The following is a 25,823-nucleotide window of genomic DNA, read 5'->3' as shown; positions in this document are numbered from 1 at the left end:
CTGATTTCTTCAGGATGTAATGTTTTGTGGAAAAAAAGATAATGGGCCTTGGAATCTAAGAGTGCTGGAGGACACATCACTATTTTTTGGAACAACTCACTAGCTGTGGCTTTGGGTGCTAACCACACCCTCTGCAGGGCCTGTACATGTGGGATGTACAGGTGGCACGTCCCAGAATATGGAGACAGCAGAGAGCCCTAGAAAGGTCTACACGAGCTTTAAAGGGGGAACATTCAAAAACCAGGCACCCAACAGATTTTTCAACACACAGGGAGCACCTTTTTATTAACAGAACCTGGCGAGAGGAGGAAGCGTTCTGCAGCAGAAATGCCTCAGAATCAAGCTCAGGAACACCTGTGCCTAAACAGGAGCCGGCAGAACATGGCCATGAGCATTAAGCTTCCCGGCCAGCCTGCATAATCAGAAGAGGCTACACTGGGAAGGAATCAGGGCAACAGAGGAGGCTTCGAGGAAATCACTAGAAGCTGCAGCCAGAAAACCTGGGGGGCCCTGCTTCAGCCACACACAGACCAGATAGCCTTAGACACACCCTGCACCGCCTCTGGTCTCAGTTTACACCTCTGTGAAATGGCCCAAAGACACCTTGCTAGTTAAGCAGTAAGCAGCAGCCAGGCACCTGCAAGCTGAGCTTCCGTGTGTCACTGGCGTCCTTAAGGTCACTGCCTCAGGTGTCTCTAAGAGAACGTGCACAGAAGTCGATCTACAGGCTTTCTGACAATGAGAAGTTGCATCTGAGCATGTGACCGCTGCCCTGTGGCCAAGACTATGTTCTTCATTCAAAGGTGCTGTCAAGAGTCAAGGGGACCAAAGATAACAGGGTTGAAGAAGAGGGGGTCTTGCGAGCCTCAGTAGGTGGCATGTCCAAAATCCAAGGCTTCTAGCTGAGGTTGCATCATTCCACGCTAGCCTATCTGTGAACTAGACTCAGGCAATAAGCCCAACAGATTCCCATAAGGGGCACCAGACGCCCCATCCTTCATCTGAGTCTTCTTTGTGGAAGAGGCTCTTGGGGGCTCTCTGGAAGTTCAGATGGAGATGAGAATGAGGGAGAAGAGAGAACTCTACCCTGGGGCAATGAGACACACCTGCCCGTGTCCAGCTGAAGGCCAGTACTAGTTGTATTTGTAAACTGTGTTCAGGTAGTTTATTTTAGAAACACGCTGGGCTTTCATTTACCCCTGAGGGGGAAAGGTGGTAATACTGACTTTCCAAACAACCCAAGAATCACAATTTCCATCACTTTCTGAGACTCACTGCTCCAACACAAACTTGCTAATACAGTTTGGAATGATGAGGAATAAACAAATAATCATGTTTAATTACTACGGCCTTATACACATTTTCTCTTTGCTACAATTGCATCTGAATTCCACTCATCAATTAATTCACTGTCTATACTCCCTAAACCCCTTGAGTCCTAATTCAGAGGTTTAAGCAAAACAAAAACAAAAACCATTTAGCTTCTTAAATAAACAGCTCCGGGGACCTACCCACCTTAGTTAAACTAGGAAAAGCAAAATGCGCTCTCGTGCCAGAGCTTCTAAATCTGCGATTACCCTCGGAAGACCCCCAAGATCAATCTATCAAATTGTGCATGTAGGTGATTTATTTTTTGCAAGCCTGTCCAAAGTCGTCTTCAGCTTCCCATAGGCTTCCAAAAGAAATCCCTTAAGAAACGCCAGCAGTAAAGATCTTCGAGGGACCAGAGAGCTTTCAAGTGTGTCTGTAACTGAAGATGGATGACAGTAGGTCAGGGGGGCGATTTCATGAGGCCTACCAGCTAGGGTTGCCCCTGCCACTAAAAACGAGTTTCCTGACCTTAAGCAAATCCCTGCCACATTCGATTCCCCCCATTTCCACCTCTGTAAAATGCTGCAAGCCGAAGGATCCGTGAGCTCCCAAGTCTCTTAAAAATACCAGGATTATGAGGTTCAGCTCCAGCAAGCGCAGAAAAGATTTCAGAAAAAGTTGCACAGAATTCTGCCAGTTCCCAGAAGAGCTGCTTAAAATACTACTGCTTTCTTTGGAGGGGGGTCAAAGATAGAAGCCACCTCTCATTTCCTTCTTTTTTGGATCAGAAAGCCAAATCTCAGGTTTCACAACAATGCCCTTTGAAAAGATTTCAACCACAAAGTTCATGCAAAAATACAGTGATTCTGCATAAGGGACGCAATAAGACACTCAGAGGATGTAAAAGAGAAATCTCTCTAAAGTCCCATTACAAAGCATCGCCTCATTTCAGCAACTTGCAGTGGTGGCTCCCTATCTGTTAATATATAGGAGACCGAGGAGACTTAATGACAGATGTCAGGGGAAAAAGGGATGCCTAAATGTAATTCTAAAAACCTAACTCCAAAATGTCACTCAATTACAACAGCATTTATCTTCATTACATAGACTCTTTTATATCTTGATAGAGCAAAGATCTGATTTCCACAAAAAAATGCAAGTAGGATCTAAGCCCTTAAGTACTAACACTAAAGCGTTACTGTCACACAAGGCTAAATTTCACTAACAGCCATTTGTCGTTGATACACTGGTACATATTCGACAGCATCCCAGATCATCATATACCGTAAATTTTCAATCTAATTATCAGACCCCACAAATCCAAAGCAATGTTGTATGTGGTTGCTTGTGGCAGCAAATTAAACTTGTCTTTTCATAGGCACTTAGTAATAAAGAGGAGAAGATGGAAATTGATCATGTTTTTACAAGCCATTACCAAATGAACACGCAGGGCACCCCCCGCCCCCCCCCCACCAAGCAGCTGTCTAAAACCCATTGCACAAAAGGATGAGCTGAAGTTCAGGGCCATGCATAAGGATCACAGCCTGAGTCAGTCTAAGAAGCCAAACCTAGATGATGTCCACAGATCTAACTTCCAGGCCACCTCCCCTTTCGCAAGGCCCAGAGAGCTTGGCACTGAGTGTGAGTGAGGAGTGCTTGCTGCGGCTCCTTCTGCAAAATGAACTTCCAGAAAACATCAGTCGACTCAGAAGCCAGGAGTTGCTCTGCCTTTTGAGCATAACCCACGTTACTTGGTATGCAGGCGTGTTCTCCCCTTGTTTCAGGGTTCATCCTTCATCTTCCTATGTTCCAAAGTCGATAGAAAAAGGCATTAATGCTTGCAAGCTCCATTTCTCAAAGATAATGAGTTCTAATGCTGCAGTGAGAGGAATGAGTTAAAAACTCCAGGCAGGCCAAGGGCAGGACTTAACAGTTCTGCAACACAAACCCATTCACCCTATTTATTAAACAAGGGCTGCAGGAAAAGGCAAAGGAGCCATGTGAAGAAAACCCAGAAATGCTCCAGCTTCCAGAATCCCTGCTAAAGAGAAAGAGCAAACTCACTTTCTTAACTAAATGCCTTTTCCTAGGAGACCCAATCCAGAGGTCCTGGCCCCCAGTGGTCTTTAAACACACACACAAACAAGAGTGTGCGTGTCAGATTTCTTGGCCCGTCACAAAGGGGTCAAAAATTAGTTCAATTCAATTAGCAAAAATGAAAGTTTCTAGGAAACCAATCCCTCTTTCCAGGGTTGTCAGGCTCTAGGAAAATGCTGCAGCAGACTCCGAGAGTTTTTCTTTTGCGAGTAGACACATGAAGAAGATATGATTCTTTTATGGGCTGGAGGACACTTCCCTAATCAAGGGATGATTCCAATTTCCCCAAGAAGAATGAAAACAAACCACCATGTCCTTCTACAGAATTTGATGGGACCACTTGGAAGCTTGAGATTTCATCTCAAGTTACTCCACCATGAGCCAGACAAAGAAATTTTTGCTGGCTTATTATAAGCGTTTTGGTTTTTTTCCCTCTCACAAGCCCCCACAGGGATAGGTCGGTGCAAATGTTGAGTAAACAGCACATTACTAGTCAGAGTTTGTTTCCTCTGTGAAGAAACATTACACAGATGAGCACTGCCCATCAGCAGCCCACATTTACGGACAAGTGCCCCTGCAGAAGAGGAAAAGGGAAATTCCTAACGGACTCTTTTTCATGCTCCAGTAGCAAGAGGTGTCGATGGCTGGGGAATCCGGTGTTGGAGACTGTCTCCTTCACCGTCTCTGAGCGAGTCTGGGACTTGAACTCCCCTCCAGCCCCTCCCACCGGGGCCAGGGTATCTCCGGAAACCCACAGACAACAATCAGACCTTTCATTTCGGCTGCTTTCCCACCAGACCCCTTTCCTGTGCCCATCGGGTTTGCGAAAGCGGTTCCCCTCGTCTGCATTTCATGAATCAGTTGCAAAATCTGCCAAGCTCTGCCAGTTCCTCTTGTACTCAGCTGAGAGGATCCCCTGGGTAGCATAAGACCGCTCTGGTTTTTCACTGGCATAACGGAGAAATGCATTCGAAGAGCTCCCTCACTCTTTCACAGCCAGATATAAACTCAGAGTCTAGGAAGCCGCCCTCCTCACTTGCAAAGAAACGGAACCTCCAAGCTCCCGGGAAAGCTTGGACACTAATTTTACCACCACCACCACCCCCACCAATGCCCCCACACACCCCCATACCGTACACACGCCATTGCTATCACAGCCTGCAAAGTATCCAACTTAGTTTCTTAGCAACTGGACAAAACTTGCCTCTCTACAGAGGGTATGGAGGCATCTCACCCATTCAAAGAGTAACAGTCTCCGATTTACATGCAAATAGAAAAAGACAAAAAGGAAGGGAAATCTAAATTAGCATTGGAGTTTACAGCAGTAGGGCTGAGGCCCAGATTTTCAAAACAGCTTCTCCTAGGAAGCAGACAGGATGTATAAGGAAAGGGAATGAATGAATGAATGAATGAATGAATGAATGAATGAATGAATGAATGAATGAATGATCCATTACAGGTTCCAACAGAGCTTAGGGTCCCCCCATCATAAAACTCCATACCTTGAGGAGGCAGAAGGGGAGGTAGGAAAGAAACGCAGAAAGTTTGGCAGTGAGAAACACTTGTCCTGCTAACCCCACTTTAAAGCTTTCAGGAAAAGTTGGCAATTGGAGGCTGGGAACCATGCAGGGAAAGTGGCCATCCCCGTTTCTGAGAACAGCAAACCAAGCATCAATCTTGAAGGAAGGTTTCCACACGCCTCCAGCGCCAACCCCCACCACCTCCTCCCCCCAAACCCTCCTGCACCCGAGGGCCAAGCGAAGTTTCCCAACTTGGACCAAAGCCACAAACCCTTCCCAGGAGACACATCGTCCCTGGAGGTTTTCCGTCGCCTACTTGGCTCAGGAAAGTGTTTCCAGGCTTTGCCATTTGGCATGCAGATTCCCAGCCCCGGGTGTCTCCAAATCCAAGCCTCAGCCCAGAGCCTGAGCCCCCAGCTCTGGGAAGGCAGCAGGGGAGCGAAGCGGGCTCTGGGACCCAACCCCTGCCCCACACATCCACGGGTATCCAATGGTCACCGGCCCAGTGGGCAGCCCAGCTACTTACTTCTCATACTCAGTGTTGTCTCTGTCACAGCGAGAATCCTTGTGCTTCTGCCAGTCTTTGCCATGCTTGCAGGTGGTGAGGAGCAAGATGTCCTCCCCGTTATGGACGTGATATAAGGCATTCCTGGTGTCTGACCCTATCCCTGTCAGGTACCTCTTCCCCTTGAAGACCAGCATGTACTTCCTGAGAGGAGGAATGGTATTAAACTTCAAAAAGCCCCTCTCCCCTCCTGTCCTGGGATGCTCCTTAGAAAAGAGGGGAATGGACACATCAAAGTGGGGTCGGAAGTTTTCAGTACTGATGCTGGCTTTGGCCAGCATGGCCTGGCCGATGTCGAAGCCCACGTCCTCGGTATAGTCAGGCCAAGTGCCGGAATATAAATTAAAAATTAAATGATTCCTACCATTGTTCCACAAGTGAAGACTCTGCACTTTGGATCTCAAATTGTGCACGTACTGAGGTGACAACTGGTCTCGGTCTAAAGTATCCAGACTCAGGACAAAGAGGCACGCCTGGCTGGGGTCCGAGGTGTAGAACCTGGAGCCCTCGATGGCCGCGAGGATGTTTTGGTAACTTTCGGCGATTTTCTCCCCTTTCTGCTGCGGGTACACGTAGACTTTGAAGCCGTTTTTCTTGCAAAGGGTGAAATCGAAGCAGGACTCCATGCGGCACTTCTTGCCTTTGTAGATGCTCGAGTTGGCGTCTCGCTTCTGCCGGGGCGAAATGTGCACGCTGGAATCCTCGGTCTCCGACGGATCCCAGGGGACGAAGGGGCGCAGCGCGTCCGGGAAGCGGGGCCAGAAATGATCCGGACTCGGGTGGTGCAAGCCATTCCGACCGCTGTGCTCCTCTCTCCGGCTGTGGCTCCTCGATGCCCTAAACTGCAAGCCTCCGAAATAAAACAAAAGGGCGAGACAAGAGCCAGCTGAGAGCAGGATGAAATAGCGTTTTTTGGCCTGCATGTGTCCTGCCTGGGTCAAGAGAATTGTAAATAAACACAAGAATCACCCAAGTTTCCCAATCAACACTTTCAGCTCCAGTCCGCCATCTTCCCGCCGGTAAAGACTTCAAACTCTCCGCTCCCACCTTCTCTGGATGCCTTTCCCCAAGCCGTGGACTGATCCAGCGCATGTGGGCGATTTCTTTAACTTTCTCCCCTTCGGTCTCTCATCTTTGGGTTTGCACAATGGGGACGCGAGAGAGCGGGGCTGGATTATTTCGCACCCGGGGCGGGCGAGCAGCGGACTGTAATTTTCTTGCATGCAACAAGAACGGAGGAAAAGAAAGAGAGAGGAGGGGGGGATTACAAAAAAAAAAAAAAGGCTCCCGATGCCCAATCAATGGCAAGACGAAGTGATCTGCTTTTTTTTTTTTTTTTCTTTTTGCCTCTCGGATCCCTCCGGGCAGCGTGGTAAAAAAACGAGCCCCGGGTAAAAGCAACTTCAACTCCTCCACTCTGCCGTGCAGAGAGCCAGCCGCTCGGGTTCCAACAAGTCAGCCGCTGCCCGGGCTCCGCCGGCTAGTGCATCTTGCAGCTGGGGCGCCGTAACCTCACAAATCCCTGCATCTCTCTTTATTCCCTTCTGCAGCGGCTCCGAGACTCTCCGGCGGTGTTTACTCCTGCGCTCGCGGGGCCGGCCCCCGGGACGCGCGGCGGCCGGGCTGGAGGCGGCGGCGGCGGCGGCGGTGGCGGCGGCGGCGGCGGGCGCGTCCTCCCCGCGGGCAGTGCCGGCCCCGAGCGGCGCTTCGCAGGCCCCCGCGCGATCGCCGCCGACCGCCGCGTTCGGTCGCCGAATGTTACCCGGTTCTGAATGTTACACTTACACATTCCATTCCCGACACGACAGCGCTGACCTCATCCATCCACGCAGCCCGCGCTGCCATTGGCCGGGCGTCACGTCCGGGCGGGGCGGTGCTTCCGCTGCGCCCATTCATAACCCCCCGGCGGCCGGTCGCTGCGCCGGCGCGGCGCGGGGGGCGCGGAGCGCGCGGAGGGCGGCGCGGAGGCAGGCGCGGGCCGAGCCCCGGCGCGGCGCGGGGACCGCGGGGCCGCCGCCGCCGCCGCCGCCGCCCGGAGGAGCTCGCGCGCCGCCCCGGGCCCCGCTGTGAGCCCCGGCTGACCCGGGCGCGCCCGCGGAAGCCCGGCACCGCGGCTCCCTGCCGGGATCGGCCGCGTGGGTGCGAGTCCCCGGGGTTAGATGCTTGGAAAGACAGAGCGGTGGGGCGAGCCCGAAGGACGGGGAGGAGGTGCGGGGGGAGAGGAAGGGAAGACTTCTTAGAAGGCGGGAGGCTGCTCTCCCCGCCGCTTCCACCTGCGACCCTCCGAGGTCCTGGTTTTTCCTTTCCAGGCAATCAGACGTGATTCTGTACGTTGCACCGCCCGGCAGGGTTTGAATTTGGGGGGTTGGAGTTTTGCTTTCCTCCCTCTTCCTTTCTCCCCAAGACACCTTCATCCCCAGGAATAAAGAGAAAGTGGCACAGTCAAGAGGATGCATTACAGCTCTTGGTGTCTGCTTCTGGGTGTTGAGACACCTACCTTAAATCCTCATTATCTAGTGTCTCTATCTAGGTGCGCATCCTTTCACACTTCGCCAAGTCCCTATTTTTGTGGAAAGCTTCCAAGAGATCTAAAAATAGCTGGGGGGGGGGTTGGTGGAGGGGGCAGGAGAATAAAAGATGTTCTAATAGCTGAGAGAAGCCAGATAATTTAAGCTTGTCCCAGTCCCTTTAGTGATGTAATTCTCTTGTGGTGGTACTGCTGGTGTTTTTTTCAGGAGATGGAACACAGGAATGGATGGCTGGTGGCTCTGCCAACTGTTGGGGCTGTAGGAGGTCATCTGGAGGCAGGAAATGACCTTATTTGCAGTTAGTGGGAGATGGTCTGTCCTTCCTTCTGCCAGGCTTTGGAACCCTAAGTTCCCCAGGCAATGTCTCCAGGCTACTCAGATAAGCACCTTCAGCCCTTCCAAAGAGCACCTGGACCATGAAGATGTGCTAAACTCCCAGTGGTCCAAACACGGCTCCCTGGCAGGAGAGCTTGGGTGCTGCTTGACAGTGAACAATACCTCCCACCCTGAACTCCCAGCGCCCCAGCCCTGAGCTGGACAAACAGTTGCCCAGGGCAGCAAGCTGTTTGGTGATTGTTTATGATGGGAGTGACTGAGTGCTAGGGACAGACACATCCCAGCTTCCCTCAGGCTGTGAAAAAAAAATCATTGGGGTGTGGACCAAGACTTAAAACAAGGCAGAGTGAAATGATTGAGTGGAAAATGTTAGGCATTTATTGTTTCAGATTTGTTTTAATTAAGAGGGCAAGGGGCATGGGTGGGACATTACTGTACATTCCTGAAGCCTCTCCCTGTTTGTGATTGCCAACGATGAGGCACTTTTTCCAGATTTCACTTGTGCCCCCATTCCCCCTGCACAAATCCAAGAGGCCAGGGAGAGAAATGAGGATCAAGTCATCTTCCAAATGCAATGAGAACAATGCAGATAAAGCTGTGATGGAAAACACATGTGCCCAGGGCTCACCCAGTAGGGGTGATTGTGAGCAGCCATCCAAAGCAGGGATTTTTTTTGTGGGCTTTTTTTTTTTTTTTTTTTTTGTGGACTGCTTGCTATGTGTAGTTGCTGTGTGTAGTCAGCTCTATAGAAGTTGAGTGATGGGAATTGCTACCTGTCTGTCCTAACAGTGACCTGTCACCTTAGAGGGAGCCAGTTTCTATCTGTACTTTTTTTTACCCTATTCTGCAAATATTTCTTGCTTGGCCTAAACCATTGCTGATTCCTTCATCCCATGGACCAGTATTATCTAAGCCTAGCTTCACATTCCAGAGTAGTGGATAATGTGAGAAAAACTTTGATACTAAATAGCCAAGAAAACTTGGCTTCTGACACCAGATTTGTCATATACTCGAATGGTGTGTAAATGAGTAAATGGCCAAATCTCTGAACCTCAGTTTCTCAATTGAGATTGAGGCATGGGGAGGTAATGTAAGAGGAGGGTCAGAGAGATAGTACAATGAGATTTAGACACTCCAATCTGGGTTCGATCCCTGGCACCTGGCAGATATAGTCCTCCAAATACGTCTAGGGTCACTCCTAAGCACAGAACCAGGTCTTGCCTCCCAAACACCAAGTGTGGCCCCCCAAAAACAAAACAACAAAAACTGTGAGAGTAATAGGATCAGAGAAAGAGCCCAAAGGGAGAAGCAAGAGCATTCAGAAAGCCTGTTTTTTTGTTGTTAGTTTTGGGTTTTTTGGGGGGTTTTTTTGGGGGGAGGGGTGCGAGAGGAAGGGGAGGGGCACACACACTTCTACTCAGGCCTTCCTCCTGGCTCTGTGCTCAAGGATCACTCCTAGCAGGGGTTGGGAACCACATGGGGTGCCAGAGATCAAACCCAGGTTGACTGGATACAAGGCCTTATCCTCTGAACTATCTCACCACTCCTCCACCCTGAGGCCTAGGTTTGATCCCCACTCCTGTGAAGTCCTCCAGCAAAATAATGAGTGCTCCCCAAGCACAGAACCAGGCGTAGCCTCCCAAAGATCACCAGATGTGATCCAACTCCCCGCCCCCCATCAAAACTGAGAAGACTAATCATTTTCTTGTCAGCCTTCTTGAATTTGTAAAATATGAGTTCATCTACCTATATATGAAACATTGCAAAATCTTAACTAAAATAACCCTGAGGATAAATGACAAAAAGAAAGTAAATGACGATTAATGATACCCTCAATACATCTCCCTCCGTCTTACTTTTTTTCTGACCATCTCAGACCGTCTGAGTAAGTGAAGTCTCTTTGTTTGCTCATTTCCTGTCTGTTTCATCACTGTGAGAGTAGCTCCCTGGAGCAGGAGCCCGTGTGTCTCACACCTGAATTTCCAACACCTCCTGTGTCTCCTAGCACAGAGCTGGAGCTCTGTGAACGGTGCATGAATTACTGAAATTTCACTTCACCCCAGCAGTTGAAAATGCTTGAAAGAAGCCACGGTTGGCTCTCAGATCAGGACCAAGTCTCTCAGTCGAGGTGGAAACATTACTAAAAGGTATATCTCACCAGAGAGTGAAGCATCTTAAATTTCACCCCAGCATATACCCAGTTTCATTGTTAGATAAGAAACAATGCCTCTGGGGCCAGGCTGACAGGACAGTGGGCGGGATGTTTGCCTTGTGTGTGGCTGACCCACGTTCGACTCCTGGCACCCCATGTTGTTCCCAAGCCCTGTCAGGAGTGATCGCTAAGCACAAAGCCGGGAGTAAGCCTGAGCATTGCTGGTGTAACCCCCAAACTAATAACGCCTGTGGTCAAAGGTCACAAGGTTCCCTGGCTCAGAAAAGAGCTAACGTCCTTGCAATGACATATATGGTTTTGAAGAATTTCCCTTAACTGCCTCCTTCTATTCCTCCCCAAAGAATTCTCAGCTCAATTTTTGCCAACACTCTCTTCTGCTAATCTTCTCATTCTCCTGCCAGGCTGGTTTACTAGCAGGTTCTCTTTATTTAGGTCATTACCGCTGGACCTTTGCACGTGCTTATCTCTATATTCTGAACCCAGTATCTATGAGACACACTCCCTCTCTTCCTTTCTAGGTCACCTTTCAAATGATGCCTCACTATGGAGAATACCTTTGATGATTTGAAAAATAGCAAGCCCAGAACCAAAATGATAGTACAGTGGGCAGGGTGCTTGCTTCGCATGTGGTTGTCTGGGTTCAGTTCCCAGCACTGTGTATGGTTCCCCAAGCCTTGCCAGGAGTGATCCCTGAATAAATTCTAAGTGCAGCTGGATGTGGTCTTACCCCGCCTTTCACCATAGCAATCTCCTCCCCCCATTCTGTAATTTTATTTCTAAACATGAGACTATGCCCTATCGATGCACTATATACCAACTGCCAGTTTTTGTTTATCCATTGCACCTAGAATGTGAGCTCAGGATAAAGTGTGTGGAAAGGGGTACTGCTCACTGTTATAGTCCCAGCACCTGGAGCAGTAGCAGTAATGAAAAAAGTCTTTGCTGAACTCAATAACTACTGTGATCCTGTTGTCTGTTGGACACAAAGAGAACATCCAAAGCAAAAGTTCTGTTATCACACACAGGCAACACACACAGGGTTAAAGTTTTCCGAGTCATTCAAGGCTGGTTCAATTTCTTTCCCAGGAGGAATTTGTCCCCGAGGTTGACACAAGACCCTAAAACAGCCTAGCACATACAAAGCCCCGATGATAGGGATTCTCTTCATGGTTCTGTCCCATATTCTCTAACCTTGTCCCTCAAGGTGATGAGCTGTCATGTATCTAGATTTATATATGCCATACTCAGTTCACTGGGTGGCTGTGGATCAAATCCGGCCAAATGAATAGCTCATCTCTTAGAAAACCCTTTGTTGTCCATAATGCACATGGGCAGCCCATGACTAGATCATCACCCTGGACAATATGAACACAGAGCATAAGATCATGTTTGCCAGTCAACAGCATTAAATATACAATATATCACTCATCAAACACACAACAGCTTCCAGATGTTTCGCAGACTCTGAAATGGTCATCGACTAAGTAAGAAAATGGGAAAAGGGAAGAAGGATGATTCACCCATGAGCAAAAAGCAAAAATAATTTTGTTTGGGTTTGGGCTTTTTGGTTTTGAACAACACCCATCTGTGCTCGAGGCTTACTCCTGGCTCTGCATTCAGGGATCACTCCTGATGGGCTCAGGGGACCACACAGGGTGCTAGGGATAGAACACAGGTCGACCACATGCAAGGCAAACACCCTACCAACTGTGCTATCGCTCTAGCCCCAAAGCAAGGAAGTCCTTTTATTCTCTTGGAGTCATGCCCAAGGGCTCTCAGAAGTATTCCCAGTCTAGTACTCAGGGTGTCTCTCCCCATAGTTCTGGAGAATCAAGCCTGGGATCCATATGCAAAGTGGACACGTTCCAACCTGTTGAGCTATCTCCCCAGCCTGCATTTCTGTTGTTGTTTAATGTATAAGCACAATGGCTCATCTCAAGCATTGCTGGCTCTTGGTTGAAACACTCCACTGGGTATATACTTTTTTAGAATAGGAAAACAAAAGCCGGCAAAGGAAGTTGGCCATCATGGAAGACAGGACACAGTCCCAAGCAGGAAGCAGCAACATGATTTCCAGTTGCTTCAAATTAGTAACTCGGGGTTCCTGGGTAAGCTTGTTGCGTAATGCCAGATTTTGAAAGTTTCATCAGAAAAAGTGCAGAATGGGCCTTGCTAAGGTTTTTCCAGCTAAAATAGTCAAATTCCTCAGTAGAGTGCTAGGGAATAAGATGGGGACATTCTTGAGAACCAAGAATCAGAAACTCTATTTTTTTTTTTTTTTTTTTTTTTGCTTTTTGGGTCACACCCGGCGATGCACAGGGGTTACTCCTGGCTCTGCACTCAGGAATCACCCCTGGCGGTGCTCAGGGGACCATATGGGATGCTGGGATTTGAACCCGGGTCGGCCGCGTGCAAGGCAAACGCCCCACCCGCTGTGCTATCGCTCCAGCCCCAGAATCAGAAACTCTATTAAGAAAGGCAGGACAGCCAGGAGATGACTGAAAGGGCAGGAGCCCACAGTTGGACAGACCCTCAGCACTGAATGATGCCCAAGCACCACCACCAGTGGCTTGTGAGAACCTCTGGGGGATGGTACAAAAAGAAAAACTAAAATGAACAGGGGCAAGAGAACTGAATCTGACCATCGGGGTCTGTTGTGCAGCAAGCAGGAGAGCTAAGCAAGGATGGAAGCAGAGTTTTCCATGTACATGTCAAATCCCGAACCAATTGCTTTACCGTCTGTTATCCTCCCCAAGTATCTTGCCAAGTACCATCCTTATCCCTACTCAGTTCCCTAAAAAATATTCCTTGACCTACGGCAAGCATTATCCTCAACGGGGAAAAACTAAGGGCCTTTCCTCTGAGATCAGGCACAAGACAAGGATGCCCACTCTCACCACTCCTCTTCAATATAGTACTGGAAGTACTTGCGATAGCTATTAGACAAGAAAAAGAGATTAAGGGCATCCAGATAGGAAGGGAAGAAATCAAACTCTCACTATTTGCAGACGACATGATACTATATCTAGAGAAGCCTAAAACCTCTACTAAGAAACTCTTAGAAACAATAGACTTATACAGTAAAGTTGCAGGCTACAAAATCAATACCCAAAAATCCATGGCCTTCATATATGCAAACAATGAGGCAGAGGAAAGGGACATGAAAAAAGCAATCCCATTCACAATCGTGCCCCAGAAAATCAGGTACCTCGGAATCAGCTTAACCAAGGAAGTAAAAGACCTTTACAAAGAAAACTACATAACGCTACTCCATGAAATCAAAGAGGACATGAGGAAATGGAAACATATACCCTGCTCGTGGATAGGGAGAATCAATGTTGTCAAAATGGCAATACTCCCTAAAGCATTATACAGATTCAATGCGATCCCTATAAATATACCCATGACATTCTTCAAAGAAATGGATCAAGCAATCCTAAAATTCATATGGAATAACAAACGTCCAAGGATAGCTAAAACAATTCTTGGGAAAAAGATGATGGGAGGCATCACCATCCCCAACCTCAAACTTTACTACAAAGCAGTAACAATTAAAACAGCATGGTACTGGAACAAAGGCAGAGCCGTAGACCAATGGAACAGGGTGGAATATCCCTACACACAACCCCAAATGTATGACCATCTAATCTTTGATAAGGGAGCAAGAGAAGTGAAGTGGAGCAAGGAAAGCCTCTTTAACAAATGGTGCTGGCACAACTGGACAACCACATGCAAAAAAATGGGTTTAGACCTTGACCTGACACCATGCACAAAAGTCAGATCAAAATGGATTAAAGACCTCAACATTAGACCACAAACCATAAGGTACATTGAAGACAAGGTCGGCGAAACCCTCCACGATATTGAAGATAAGGGTATCTTCAAAGGTGACACGGAACTAAGCAATCTAGTAAAAACAGAGATCAACAAATGGGACTACATTAAACTAAAAAGCTTCTGCACCGCAAGAGATACAGTGACCAGAATACAAAGACTATCCACAGAATGGGAAAGGATATTTACACAATACCCATCAGATAAGGGGTTGATATCAATGGTATATAAAGCACTGGTTGAGCTCTACAAGAAGAAAACATCCAACCCCATCAAAAAATGGGGCAAAGAAATGAACAGAAACTTTACCAAGGAAGAAATACGAATGGCCAAAAGGCACATGAAAAAGTGCTCTACATCACTAATCATCAGAGAGATGCAGATCAAAACAACCATGAGATACCACCTCACACCACAGAGACTAGCACACATCCAAAAGAACAAAAGCAACCGCTGTTGGAGAGGATGTGGGGAGAAAGGGACCCTTCTTCACTGCTGGTGGGAATGCCGACTGGTTCAGCCCTTCTGGAAAACAATTTGGACGACTCTCAAAAAATTAGATATTGAATTCCCATTTGACCCAGCAATACCACTGCTGGGAATATATCCCAGAGAATCAAAAAAGTACAATCGAAACAACATCTGCACATGTATGTTCATCGCAGCACTGTTTACAATAGCCAGAATCTGGAAAAAACCCGAATGCCCCAGAATGGATGACTGGTTGAGGAAACTTTGGTACATCTATACAATGGAATACTATGCAGCTGTTAGAAAAAAGGAGGTCAAGAATTTTGTAGTTAAGTGGATGGGCATGAAAAGCTTCATGCTGAGTGAAATGAGTCAGAAAGAGAGAGACAGACATAGAAAGATTGCACTCATCTATGGTATATAGAATAACAGAGTGGGAGACTAACACCCAAGAACTGTAGAAATAAGTACCAGGAGGTTGACTCCATGGCTTCGAGGCTGGCCTCACGTTCCGGGGAAAGGTCAACTCAGAGAAGCGATCACCAACTACATTGCAGTCGAAGGCCATGTGGGGGAAGGGAGTTGCGGGCTGAATGAGGGCTAGAGACTGAGCACAGCGGCCACTCAACACCTTTGTTGCAAACCACAACAGCTAATTAGAGAGAGAAAGCAGAAGGGAATGCCTTGCCACAGTGGCAGGGTGGGGTGGGGGGGAGATGGGATTGGGGAGGGTGGGAGGGACACTGGGTTTACGGGTGGTGGAGAATGGGCACTGGTGAAGGGATGGGTTCCCAAACTTTGTATGAGGGAAGTGTGAGCACAGAAGTGTATAAATCTGTAACTGTACCCTCACGGTGATTCTCTAATTAAAAATAAATAAATTAAAAAAAAAAAAACTCAAAAAAAAAATGATAAAATAAAAAAAAAAAAATATTCCTTGAGCAATCACTCTGTCAGGTGGGCTATCAAACACAGAGAATGTCCGCTTGGAAACCTCTGTCTACAATTTGCATTTCCCAAATCTTCTCCTGGGAATAATTTCACTGGAGTATCATTGTTAGGAATATTATCCTGCTTACAAATGGGGGAGGGGGCAGGTCTCTAGTTCAAGCTTTCTCAATATGTTCTAGTCCTGCCTAAGCTTTGTTTGTTTGAAGGCCACAATCAGTGGTGCTCAGGCCTTACTCATGGCTCTGCGCTCAGGTATCACTCTTGGCTGAGCTCAGGGGACAATTTGAGGTTCTGGGTCAGCTGTGTGCAAGGCAAGTGCCTTGCCTGCTGTATTCTCTCTCCAGCTCCCAATTCTTTGCTGCAGGAGGTTGGTTGGTCTGAGCATTGTAGAATTTTGTTTGCTCGTTCCAGGGACACAACTAATGACGCACAGGGGCTGCTTATGGCTCTATGTTAAGGGATCACTGGTGGCAGTGTTCAGAGATAGAACCAAAATCAGCTCTATGAAAGCAAGTTCATCATTCCCTGTACTATCTTTCTGACTCCTGTATTGTAGGATGTACTAACCCCCTGCAGTTACAAATGAGTTGCCAATAGTATTCCCTACTTCCTTCTTCACATCCAGTTGTGATAACAAAAATACCTCCCACTATTAAATAACAACAAAATCATCCCCCCAAACACAGACCCACCACTTTTCCTTGAGACCACTCATCATCATCATCATCATCATCATCATCATCATCATCATCATCATCCTGTTGATTGTCGATTTTCTCAAGTGGTCTCAGTAACATCTCCATTTGTCCTAGCTTCTTTCAGAAGTCTCTCTTTACTCGTCCTTCCCAACAGTGCCTCATTGGAGGCTCTTTCAGGGTCAGGGGAATGAGACCCATCATTATTACTGGTTTTGGCATATGAATACACCATGGGGAGCTTGCCAGGCTCTCCCATGCAGGCAAAAAACTCTCGGTAGCTAGCCAGGTTCTTCAAGAGGGAGAACAAGGCTATAAGATGTTGTGAGGCTGCAAGCTTCCTGGAGCTTGGTTTTATAATCTCTGGATGTTGGCCGTTGATGGGATTACATGGCACCAGGGGCACTTTCTGGGTGTGACCGTCTAGCTACTGGAAAATGGGGGATCTGGGCAGAAGAAACCCAGTCCCAATCCAAGCAGGCTTGGAAATCTCAGCACGGGTCCTGCACCTGGGTTCCTCTGGCAGTTCCTTCATGCGTGAGGCTCATCCAAACGTGTGGAGAGGGGCCTTGAGCATGGCTGTGGCTGGGTTCCAGAGGTCTTCGGCTGCCAGGACTCTGCTTGGGGTGGGGAGGGAAACTCAACCCACTCCCTCCGAGGGGCCCTGGTGAATACAGCCAGCCTTAGGGGCAAGAGATTCTGTGTCGCTCTCTTCCAGGATCTTGGTTTTATAGTCTCTGGATGTTGGCTGTTGATGGGATTACATGGGCCGGGGGCAGTTTCTGGATGTGACCACCTAGCTACTGGAAAATGGAGGATCTGGGTGGAAGAGGCCTAATAATAATTTTTTTAATTCGTTGAGACCACTAATCTAGTTAAATGACTTACCCAAAGTCAGTTGACTTTCAAGTGGTGAATTTAGAATTTGATCCTTATATTCTGACTCCATGCCAAGCATTTGCTCTACAACACTGCCACTTCCTTTAGAGAATCTAATTTATCGTACTTGTCCAAGGTAAACTGGTCAAAAAACTCCTCTGTGTTAATTTAAGAAGCATTTATTAAGAACTTCAGGTGTACAGGCACTATTGTAGGCACTCACACACATGGTATAAATTAATAAGGTGTCTGATTCTAATGGGGGCAATGGACAATAAAATCACTAAGTCAATCAGCAGATTACTTCAGGCTGCTTTCTGGAGAAACTGGACTGAGAATGGCACAGATAGGGATGAAGAAATGCAGGGTCACTCCTGTGAAAGAGGAGTGTCAGGGAAAGGCTCTTTAGGGAGCTTACTAGTTAACTAACATCTGATGAACGAGGACAGTCTCTTGGTCAAGTTTCATCAGGCAAAATGTCTGGGCAGTTCCAAGATTCCAAGGCAGAGATGACAGTGTAGAACTGGGACGGCAGCTTTCAAACTCCAACAGGCATCAGAATCACTTGGTGGGGGGCCAGAGATATGGCCCAAAGGGCAAGTGTGCATGCTTTGCCTGTGAGAGGCCAGGGTTGGATCCCAGAACCACATGGTCCACTGAACATCCTGCTGGAACTAATTTCTCAGCATCATCAGATGTGACCCCAAATAAACACACACACACATATACACACACCCCTCACACACACAGACACACACACCACACATCACACACGTATACATATGACACATACACACACATACACCACACACAGACACACACCACACACAGACACACACATTACATACCACACACACCACACACAGACACACACATTACATACCACACACACAGACACACACACCACACAGCACACACACACACACATACCACACACATACAAAATAATCAGAATCACTGGAAGGGTTAGTTAAAACACAGATTATTTTGCCCGCCCCTCCCTGGGAGTTTCTGATTCAATAGGGTGAGATCCAAGACTGTTTCTTTTGGAAACTTCCAAGGCAATGCGGATGCTGGAGGCCCAGGGACCACACTTCGAAAATCACAGATTCAACATATCAGCGAAACAGCTGCTGTGGCTGGAATGTGCTAAGTATAGGGAAGAGAGGCAGAGGGTGAGAGAGAAAAATTGCAGGAACACCAACATGCTCCGTGTTGTCACCTATGCCAATTTTTTTCATTTTATTTTGGAGAGTTTTAAGCAGGTGAGCAATATGGACAATCTGGTCTGGTTTCCACACATTTGGGGGGGAAGGTCACACCTAGCAATGCACAGGGGTTAGTTCTGGCTCTGCACTCAGGAATTACCCCTGGATGTGCTCAGGGGACAATATGGGATGCTGGGAATCAAACTTGGGTCGGCCAAGTGCAAGGCAAACGCCCTACCCGATGTGCTATTGCTCTAGCCCCATCCACTTTTTTTTTTTAAGCAGTGCCAAGGGCTTGAACTCTGAACCTCATACTTCTAAGGCAAGTGCTTCATCAGTTAGTCTCATCCTTGCTGCTTGATTTCCACTTTTCACCGTTGATGGCCAGGAAAAAAGAGTAAACAAGGAGTCAAGTTCCTGTACTTAATCTTTTTCAAAGTCTCTATTCTTTACCATTACAAAAATTAGAAGCCGGGGTGACAAGCTAGAAATAAAAGATATAGTTCACATCCTACATTCCCAATCCAGAAACTCAAGCTGATAAGCCCTAAACCCTAGACAATTTAGCCTGCGATCATGAATTAGGTAGGAAAGCATGCCTTAATATTTATCAAAACTGCATATTTAAAATGAGAATCCTTGCTAGGACGTTAATTCTGGTGCTTGAGATATGGATCCGCGCTATGCTGCTAATTCTGGTGCTTTAGATACAGATATTCTGTCTCTGTGGCTGACTCCGGGGTTTGACATTGCCCAGCTGATCTGGATTTATATTTAGCTGTGTGTTTCGTGTGTTTAACAACTTGGAACTGGCTACTATTTTCAGTAACAGGACATCCTCTTGGTGGTGAGTGTTTTCTGAGGGACAAATGGCAACAAAGACTTCACCCTTATCTAATCTGGAGGCCCGTCCTGCAGTCTTCTAAAAGTTGTACTGACCCCTGGTGGAAGACACATATGCCCTGCCCAGCTTGCTGGATCTAGTAACTCCTTTTCTCCCAATTTACATTTCTGGAAAAATTCACGTGCCATACTTTTTTCCCTGTAGGGATTCAACAAGTCCAAGAGGAGAATCTGACCTAGAGAGAAATTAGCTCCATAAAATGGACCCTGTGTTATAATTGATGAGAAGAGGAAACATGTGGGTTCCTATGAATGTTTGTAGATTCCTTTAGAGATATACAATCCACAAGAGAATGAGAAATGAAAATGTCAAGTGATGAAAGCAGGAAGTCAGCCACAATTTAAGCTAGTTATTCCCATTAGATCATTATGCACCAGCCAAGGTTTTTCTGGAGTTTATTTTTTTTAACTTCAGCTGTATGGTAGCGCCAAATTTGTCTTAAAGTCTTTCTGTCTTCTATTGGGTATTTTTTCCCTCCACCACCTGAAATTTTCTCAGTACTTATGTTACAATAATTACTGATGCTTACGGTGACAACCATGAGACCTTACAAGATCTTAAGGTAGCTGCCAACTCACTCAAGGAAGCTAAATCACTTCCAGCCCTAGTTCAGTGATCGAAGAGCACTTGTGATTGGTGATCTCATTTAAGGTTGGTGACGTGTGCATGGGTTATGAGGTAACTTGTCATTAAGTCGTGATGAAATGGTTAAGCATGTGGGTTATCAGACTGACCCAAAGGTTTCTCTACATTGCCACTTGGTCAAATTTTCTATCAGTTTTGTTTGCTTGTTTGTTTGATTCTGGGACCATGCCCTGCAGTGCTCAGGACTACTCCTGGCTCTGTCTTTAGGGGTTGCTTCTGGTGGTGTTTGGAGGACCAGAGATTGAATCAGGATTGACCATATGCAAAGCAAACGTTTTAACCAGGTGTTATCTCACTAGCCCTCAATGAACATTTAGTTTGATTTTTGGGGCCACACCCAAAAGTGCTCAGGGAGAGAGAGCCCAGGGCTCTACACACTGCATGCAAAGTATGTGCTCCAGACCTCTAAGCCATCTCTCTGATCTATTTTTGCTGTGGTTTATTTCGGGGGTGGGGTGGGGCAGAAAGGGGACATACCCAGTTGTACTCATGAGGTCCTTTCTGAAAGTGCTCAGGGCAACCATGTGTGGTTCTAGGAATTGAACCTGGGTCTGCTGGATATAAGCAAGTGTCTAACTCTGCACTATCTTTCCATTCTGCCCCCACCCATTCTTAAGAGTTTTTTTGTTTGTTTGGGGGTCATCCCATTGCTTATCGATTTGTTCGAGTGGCTGGTACTCAGGAATTACTCTTGGTAATGTTTGCAAGACTATACAGGATGGACCAAACCCAGGCCAGCATCTTACTTCCTGTACAATTGCTCTGGTTTCCCTTTTCTTGAGATGTAAAGAGGAGCTTTCCAGGTCAGTTTTCAGGGTTTCTGAGTACCTTATTCCATAGGTTAAAAAAACACAACTGCATCTGGGCACTGTGCTAGGCCCATAGATGCCATCAGACTTGCATTCAAAAGAACAAAGCACCCTTCAATGATCAGTCAGACATAGCTTGAAGTTCCCTCACCAGTATAGCTGCCTTCCTCCCAATTTGACCTTGACTTCCGGCTCTTCCCTCAGACACTTGTACTCATCTTTTTCCAGCAAGGCAGTTCAAGAATCTAGGACCCAATAAGGGAAAAGGTAGGAGGAAGATTAATATTTCAATATGCTTCAATGTGTTTGTATGTAAATCGCAGCATAGGTCTTGTGTCTCTGAAAATCTGCATATTTAAATGTCACAAATGCAAAAGCAGACTAAAAATACACACCCTGGCTTTCAGTAAACTTGGACAAGAGAATTTCCCAAGGAAGCGTAAGTCACGATTTCTCTGATTGTTTAGCCAGTGTTAGCCAACTCAAGTTAAGTGGCCCAATAATTCCTCACCACGGGGAAAGGAGTGGGTCTTAGTCCTATTTAAACCTGATAAGCCTGGCACTTTTCTTGTTACTGTAAACACATGGAGGCTTATGGCAAATGACCCCCCTCCCAACTGCCCCCCTCCCCATCAAAGACTTCACCTCCCCCTGCACCTCTATCTCCTCCTCTCCACCCACTTCTCCATCTAAGCTCAGATCTGACCTGTTACACCCGTTGACTGGTCTGATCTTGGAATTCTTTGCAATAGGAACTGCCAATTTCTCTAAATTATAAGCTTGAAAATGAAATATGCCAATCCTTTAGGGGCTTGGGAAGAGACAACCTAACTTTTTTTGGAGGACAGGACCAGTCACATCAACTAGAGGTGGGGGACTCTGTACTGCAGTCCCCATCACCTTTCTGGGGAACAGTGTGGGACCCCAGGGTGGGGCAAGGAGCCACGGTGAATGAGTTAATGGCTTGCCCATCACCCAGTTCCTGTGTTCATGAACATTGTCTTCTGGCTGAACCCTTGGAAACCTATTTGATATTTTCCTGTGTGGTCTGCCTTTTCTGTGCCATATAGGTATTTAACTGTGTTCACTTATATTTGTATCAGATATTTACTCAATGAGCAGCATTTCTTTGGAATAAGAAGGGAAGAATGCTCTTATTCTTCCCTTCTTAATAAATAGGGTCACTAGAGAATATAAGAGCTTTGGAATCGGATCATCTGTGCCCTTCATGCTTTCCTCCCCTCCACACACTTGGCCTATAATTTTTAGGCCAAATAAGAGGTCTAAGCTTCAGATTTCCCTTTACCCTCCCTAATCCCCCCACAGCTCCCCCCCCCCCATGGTACTACTTCAATTGTACATTAAAGAATGAAAATCAAATACAAAATTCAGTGCTTTCCCCCTAAGAGGAGGAAATACTCCCCCATCCTCTGCCTGCCCCTCCCCACCCCTCCCAATCCTTCCCAAATCTGTAGCAGCAAAGCACAGGTAAAAATACTTGCTGTCACATTCTGTTTCTTTCTGCAGTTTTGTCTCCCAGAATTAGAATGAATGGCCTTCGTAATTCAGATTGACATTTCAGGAAATCATGCTGTAGGGTTACGTGGCTGTGAAAGGACATGTTTATGCCTTCATTCATCCCCTCAGTAACACGTATTCACCGCATGCGCACTGTGTCCCAGGGAGCGCACCGCTGGGGCAGACACCAGAGAGGAGAACTAAGTCAGCCTTCGGAGACCGTGAGTTGTACTTCGAGAGACGGTGGCCAATGGGTCAAGAAAACTAAGTGATGCCAAATTCTAGGGCTGCTAGGAAAGAAGTATCCTAACCTGCAGGTGTCATGTAAAAACCTCCAGCCGAAGGACCTCCAAGCAGAGGCACTGAAGCAGGATGTGAAGGATCAGAAAGACCCAACTTGCAAGCAGCGGGGCAGAGAAACTTTCCATGAGAGGATGGAGCCATTGTCAGAGCATCAAGGCCAGTGAGCAAGGCAGCCTGATCGAGGAGCAGGAAACAGATACATTGGTTGGCGTCTTAAAAATAAGGCATCCAGGTCCTGCGTCCAGGCAACTCCCGCCTACAGAGGCTGATGTTGTTTGTGGTTTGTCAGTTTTCTTCATAAAGTAAAAGAAGCTATAAGACTGGGGCAAAGGCTCCAAGGGCTGAAATGTACACTATGCACGTAGGTAGGTACCCATGTAGGATCTATGGTCCCCTCCCCAACACTGTTTTCCCCCTGATCACCACTCAGAGTGGTTCCAATGCACTGAACCCCAGAGCCACCACATGTGATCCCAAACCCAAAATAAATGAATACATAAGCTAGAATGCCCCTTAAAAGTAAGGTCAAGTGTTGGAGGGAACCAAGCCCCATATTCTTCAATTCTCTAGTGACCCTATTTATTAAACCTTTCCTTAATGTGTTCATCTATGATGAAATTGACATCTTCTGGGCTCCAGATCAATGCAGTATCCTAAATACATTCTGTTTTTTTCTTTTTTAAAGTCTTCTATGGACCATGTCTCATTAGAACCACAGTCCCAGGGGAAGCAGACACTTATCTTAGTAATCATCATATCTTTTAGCACCCCTCCTCCCCCTCCCCCCACCTCTGATCCTTCACTGGTGCCTTAAAAATGCTTGTTGAATGAAAAAAAAAAACATCACTAAATGTATTGTACTGGCTGTTGCCAGGTAATATGCTAAGTGATTTAAATATATTAACTCACGCAATCTTCCTTACATTACCTAAAGATATGTACTATTGTTAGCAGTATTTTACAGAAGCAACAAAGGCACAAGACCTTAGATAACCCACTCCAGCTTTTTCAGCTGCGAAATAGTTGAACTAGAACTTGAATCTGGGAAAATTTGTTCCAAAGCCCCTCATATTTTGGGTTTGGTGTTTTGGGTGTTTTTTTTAATCCCCTCCCCGTCCTTCCTTTCTTTGATCCCGTCATTGGAATGGCCAGGGGTTGCACGTTTACCCGGATGTGGAGTTTGCACATATTTCTTCACTGGGATGCTTGTCAGGGTTAGCACATTGGGCTGTGGTATCTGCACACTTGGCTGTGGTGTTCATCAAGGCTTGTACTCCTTACATGTGGTGCTTGTGTTTGCACTTACCAGAGTTAGCATTCTGAAGCGAGGCACACCACTTATGGTCCTTTACTCAAAAGACAGGGCCACACCCCTTTTTGTGATGCTTGCACACATTTGACATTGTCTGGCCAGACATCACTTGCAATGTCAGTGATTACAGACAGAAAAGATACTCAGCTTGTGCTCGGTTCATGTGGGAAATCAGAGATGCAAGCTCAGGACCCTACTCAGCTATTCTTGAGAATATGGTCTATCCTATAGGATACTCTAAGCCCCGTGCTAATCTTTTGGATCAAAGTCCCCGCTCCTTATTTAGGGACACCAGTGCTTCCCAGGGGGCAGTGCAGGGGAACAACTGCAGGAGGTGCTAAATACACATTACTCAGCAATTCTTGCAGAGTTTCTGATGCAGCCTTTGTGTGGCTTACCTATTGCTGCATAGAAAATTAATCCACGGCAGACGGGTGGAAAAGGGGGGTTATACCCAGGATATTGGTGGTGGGGAATTTGCACTGGTGGAGGGATGGGTGTTTGATCATTGTGAAATTGTAACCCAAACATTTTAACTATCTCATGGTGATTCAATAAAATAAATAAAAAAAAATTAATCCAAAATTAAAGGTTTTTTAAAAAATGACATTCAACCTTTCTCTCTCAGCACTGGAGAGGTAGTACAGAGCCAAAGGTCTCAGTTTAATCCCTGGCACCACATATGGTCCCATTAATTACCACCTGGAGTTCTCGCTGAGTGTGACTCAAACATCAAACCAAACCAACATAACCCTCAGCTTCTCTCTCCCAGTTCTGTGTGAATCAGTTATCTGAGTCATTGAGTTGGGTGTGGCTCAGAGTTGCTCACAAATGTTCAGTGAAGGTGGGAGAATCAATCACCACCTAAGACTTGAATACAGAAGGTTAATTCCATACTCACTCACATAGCTATTGGTAAACCTCAATGACCAGTAAGCTAGTCTTTGACTAGCTCCTTTTATTATCTGTCCATTCGTCCATTTATCTGCTTACTGCTTCATCATCTATTTTTTGCTTTTTGGGTCACACCCAGCAACGCTCAGGGGTTACTCCTGGCTTTGCACTCAGGAATTACTCCTGGCAGTGCTTGGGGAACCATATGGGATGCCGGGGATCGAACCCGGGTCGGCCGTGTGCAAGGCAAACGCCCTACCCACTGTGCTATCGCTCCAGCCCATGCTTCATCATCTTTCAATCTCTTCCCTTTCCCCTTTGATGTTGCCATTGATAACAGCAAGTTTGGGAGTGACACATGTGGTGCCCTCACACTCAGCCATGGTACTCACCAGGGTCCCACACTTATGCTGGCTCCCGTGCCCTTCAGGTGTGGCAGTCCTTCAGTTGCGGGTGTTTCCCAGGCGACGCTGTGGCACTCACACACATGCGCACCAGGGGCTGAGCACTGTCAGTGCTCCTACAGTTGCTGGTGTGTCAGAGCATACCCAGCTACAGGGCCCAAGGGGCCAGTGTCCCAGAGAGCAGAGGTCCAGGGAACACCCTCACTCAGCACATGAGTGAGCTGTTAAGGGTGGAAGTTACAAACTCACACTTGCGAATTAAGGGATTTCAGTCCCTGAATTGTCCCCCACCACCGTGCTTCTCTGGTTCCGAGCCTGCCTGGAGATTCTAGCAGGGCAGTGCGGTTACAATACACTCAGCCAAAGTTTCAGGAGTCAGGTACAGGGAGCAGAGAGGGAAGAAGGAAACACCTGACTCAACACACAGGTCTACTGAATCAACCCAGGACATCAGTCGGGGTGACAG

General features: G+C 47.0%; 1 protein-coding gene across 1 annotated transcript in view; it reads right to left on the bottom strand.

Moving 5' to 3' along the window:
• The window catches only part of EXT1 (exostosin glycosyltransferase 1), a 295,304-nt gene extending 288,161 nt beyond the window's left edge, over nucleotides 1-7,143 (bottom strand). Inside the window, exon 1 of the mRNA XM_004607649.2 lies at nucleotides 5,455-7,143. Within this exon, the coding sequence (XP_004607706.1) occupies nucleotides 5,455-6,416 (962 nt within the window). The 5' untranslated portion in view covers nucleotides 6,417-7,143. The remainder of the gene's footprint in view (nucleotides 1-5,454) is intronic.
• Nucleotides 7,144-25,823: the final 18,680 nt, after the last annotated feature.

Source organism: Sorex araneus, chromosome 2 (assembly GCF_027595985.1).
Source record: "Sorex araneus isolate mSorAra2 chromosome 2, mSorAra2.pri, whole genome shotgun sequence".
NCBI lineage: Eukaryota > Metazoa > Chordata > Mammalia > Eulipotyphla > Soricidae > Sorex > Sorex araneus.
The sequence above is the reverse complement of the archived record's forward strand: the minus strand, read 5'-3'. Positions and strand labels throughout refer to the sequence as shown.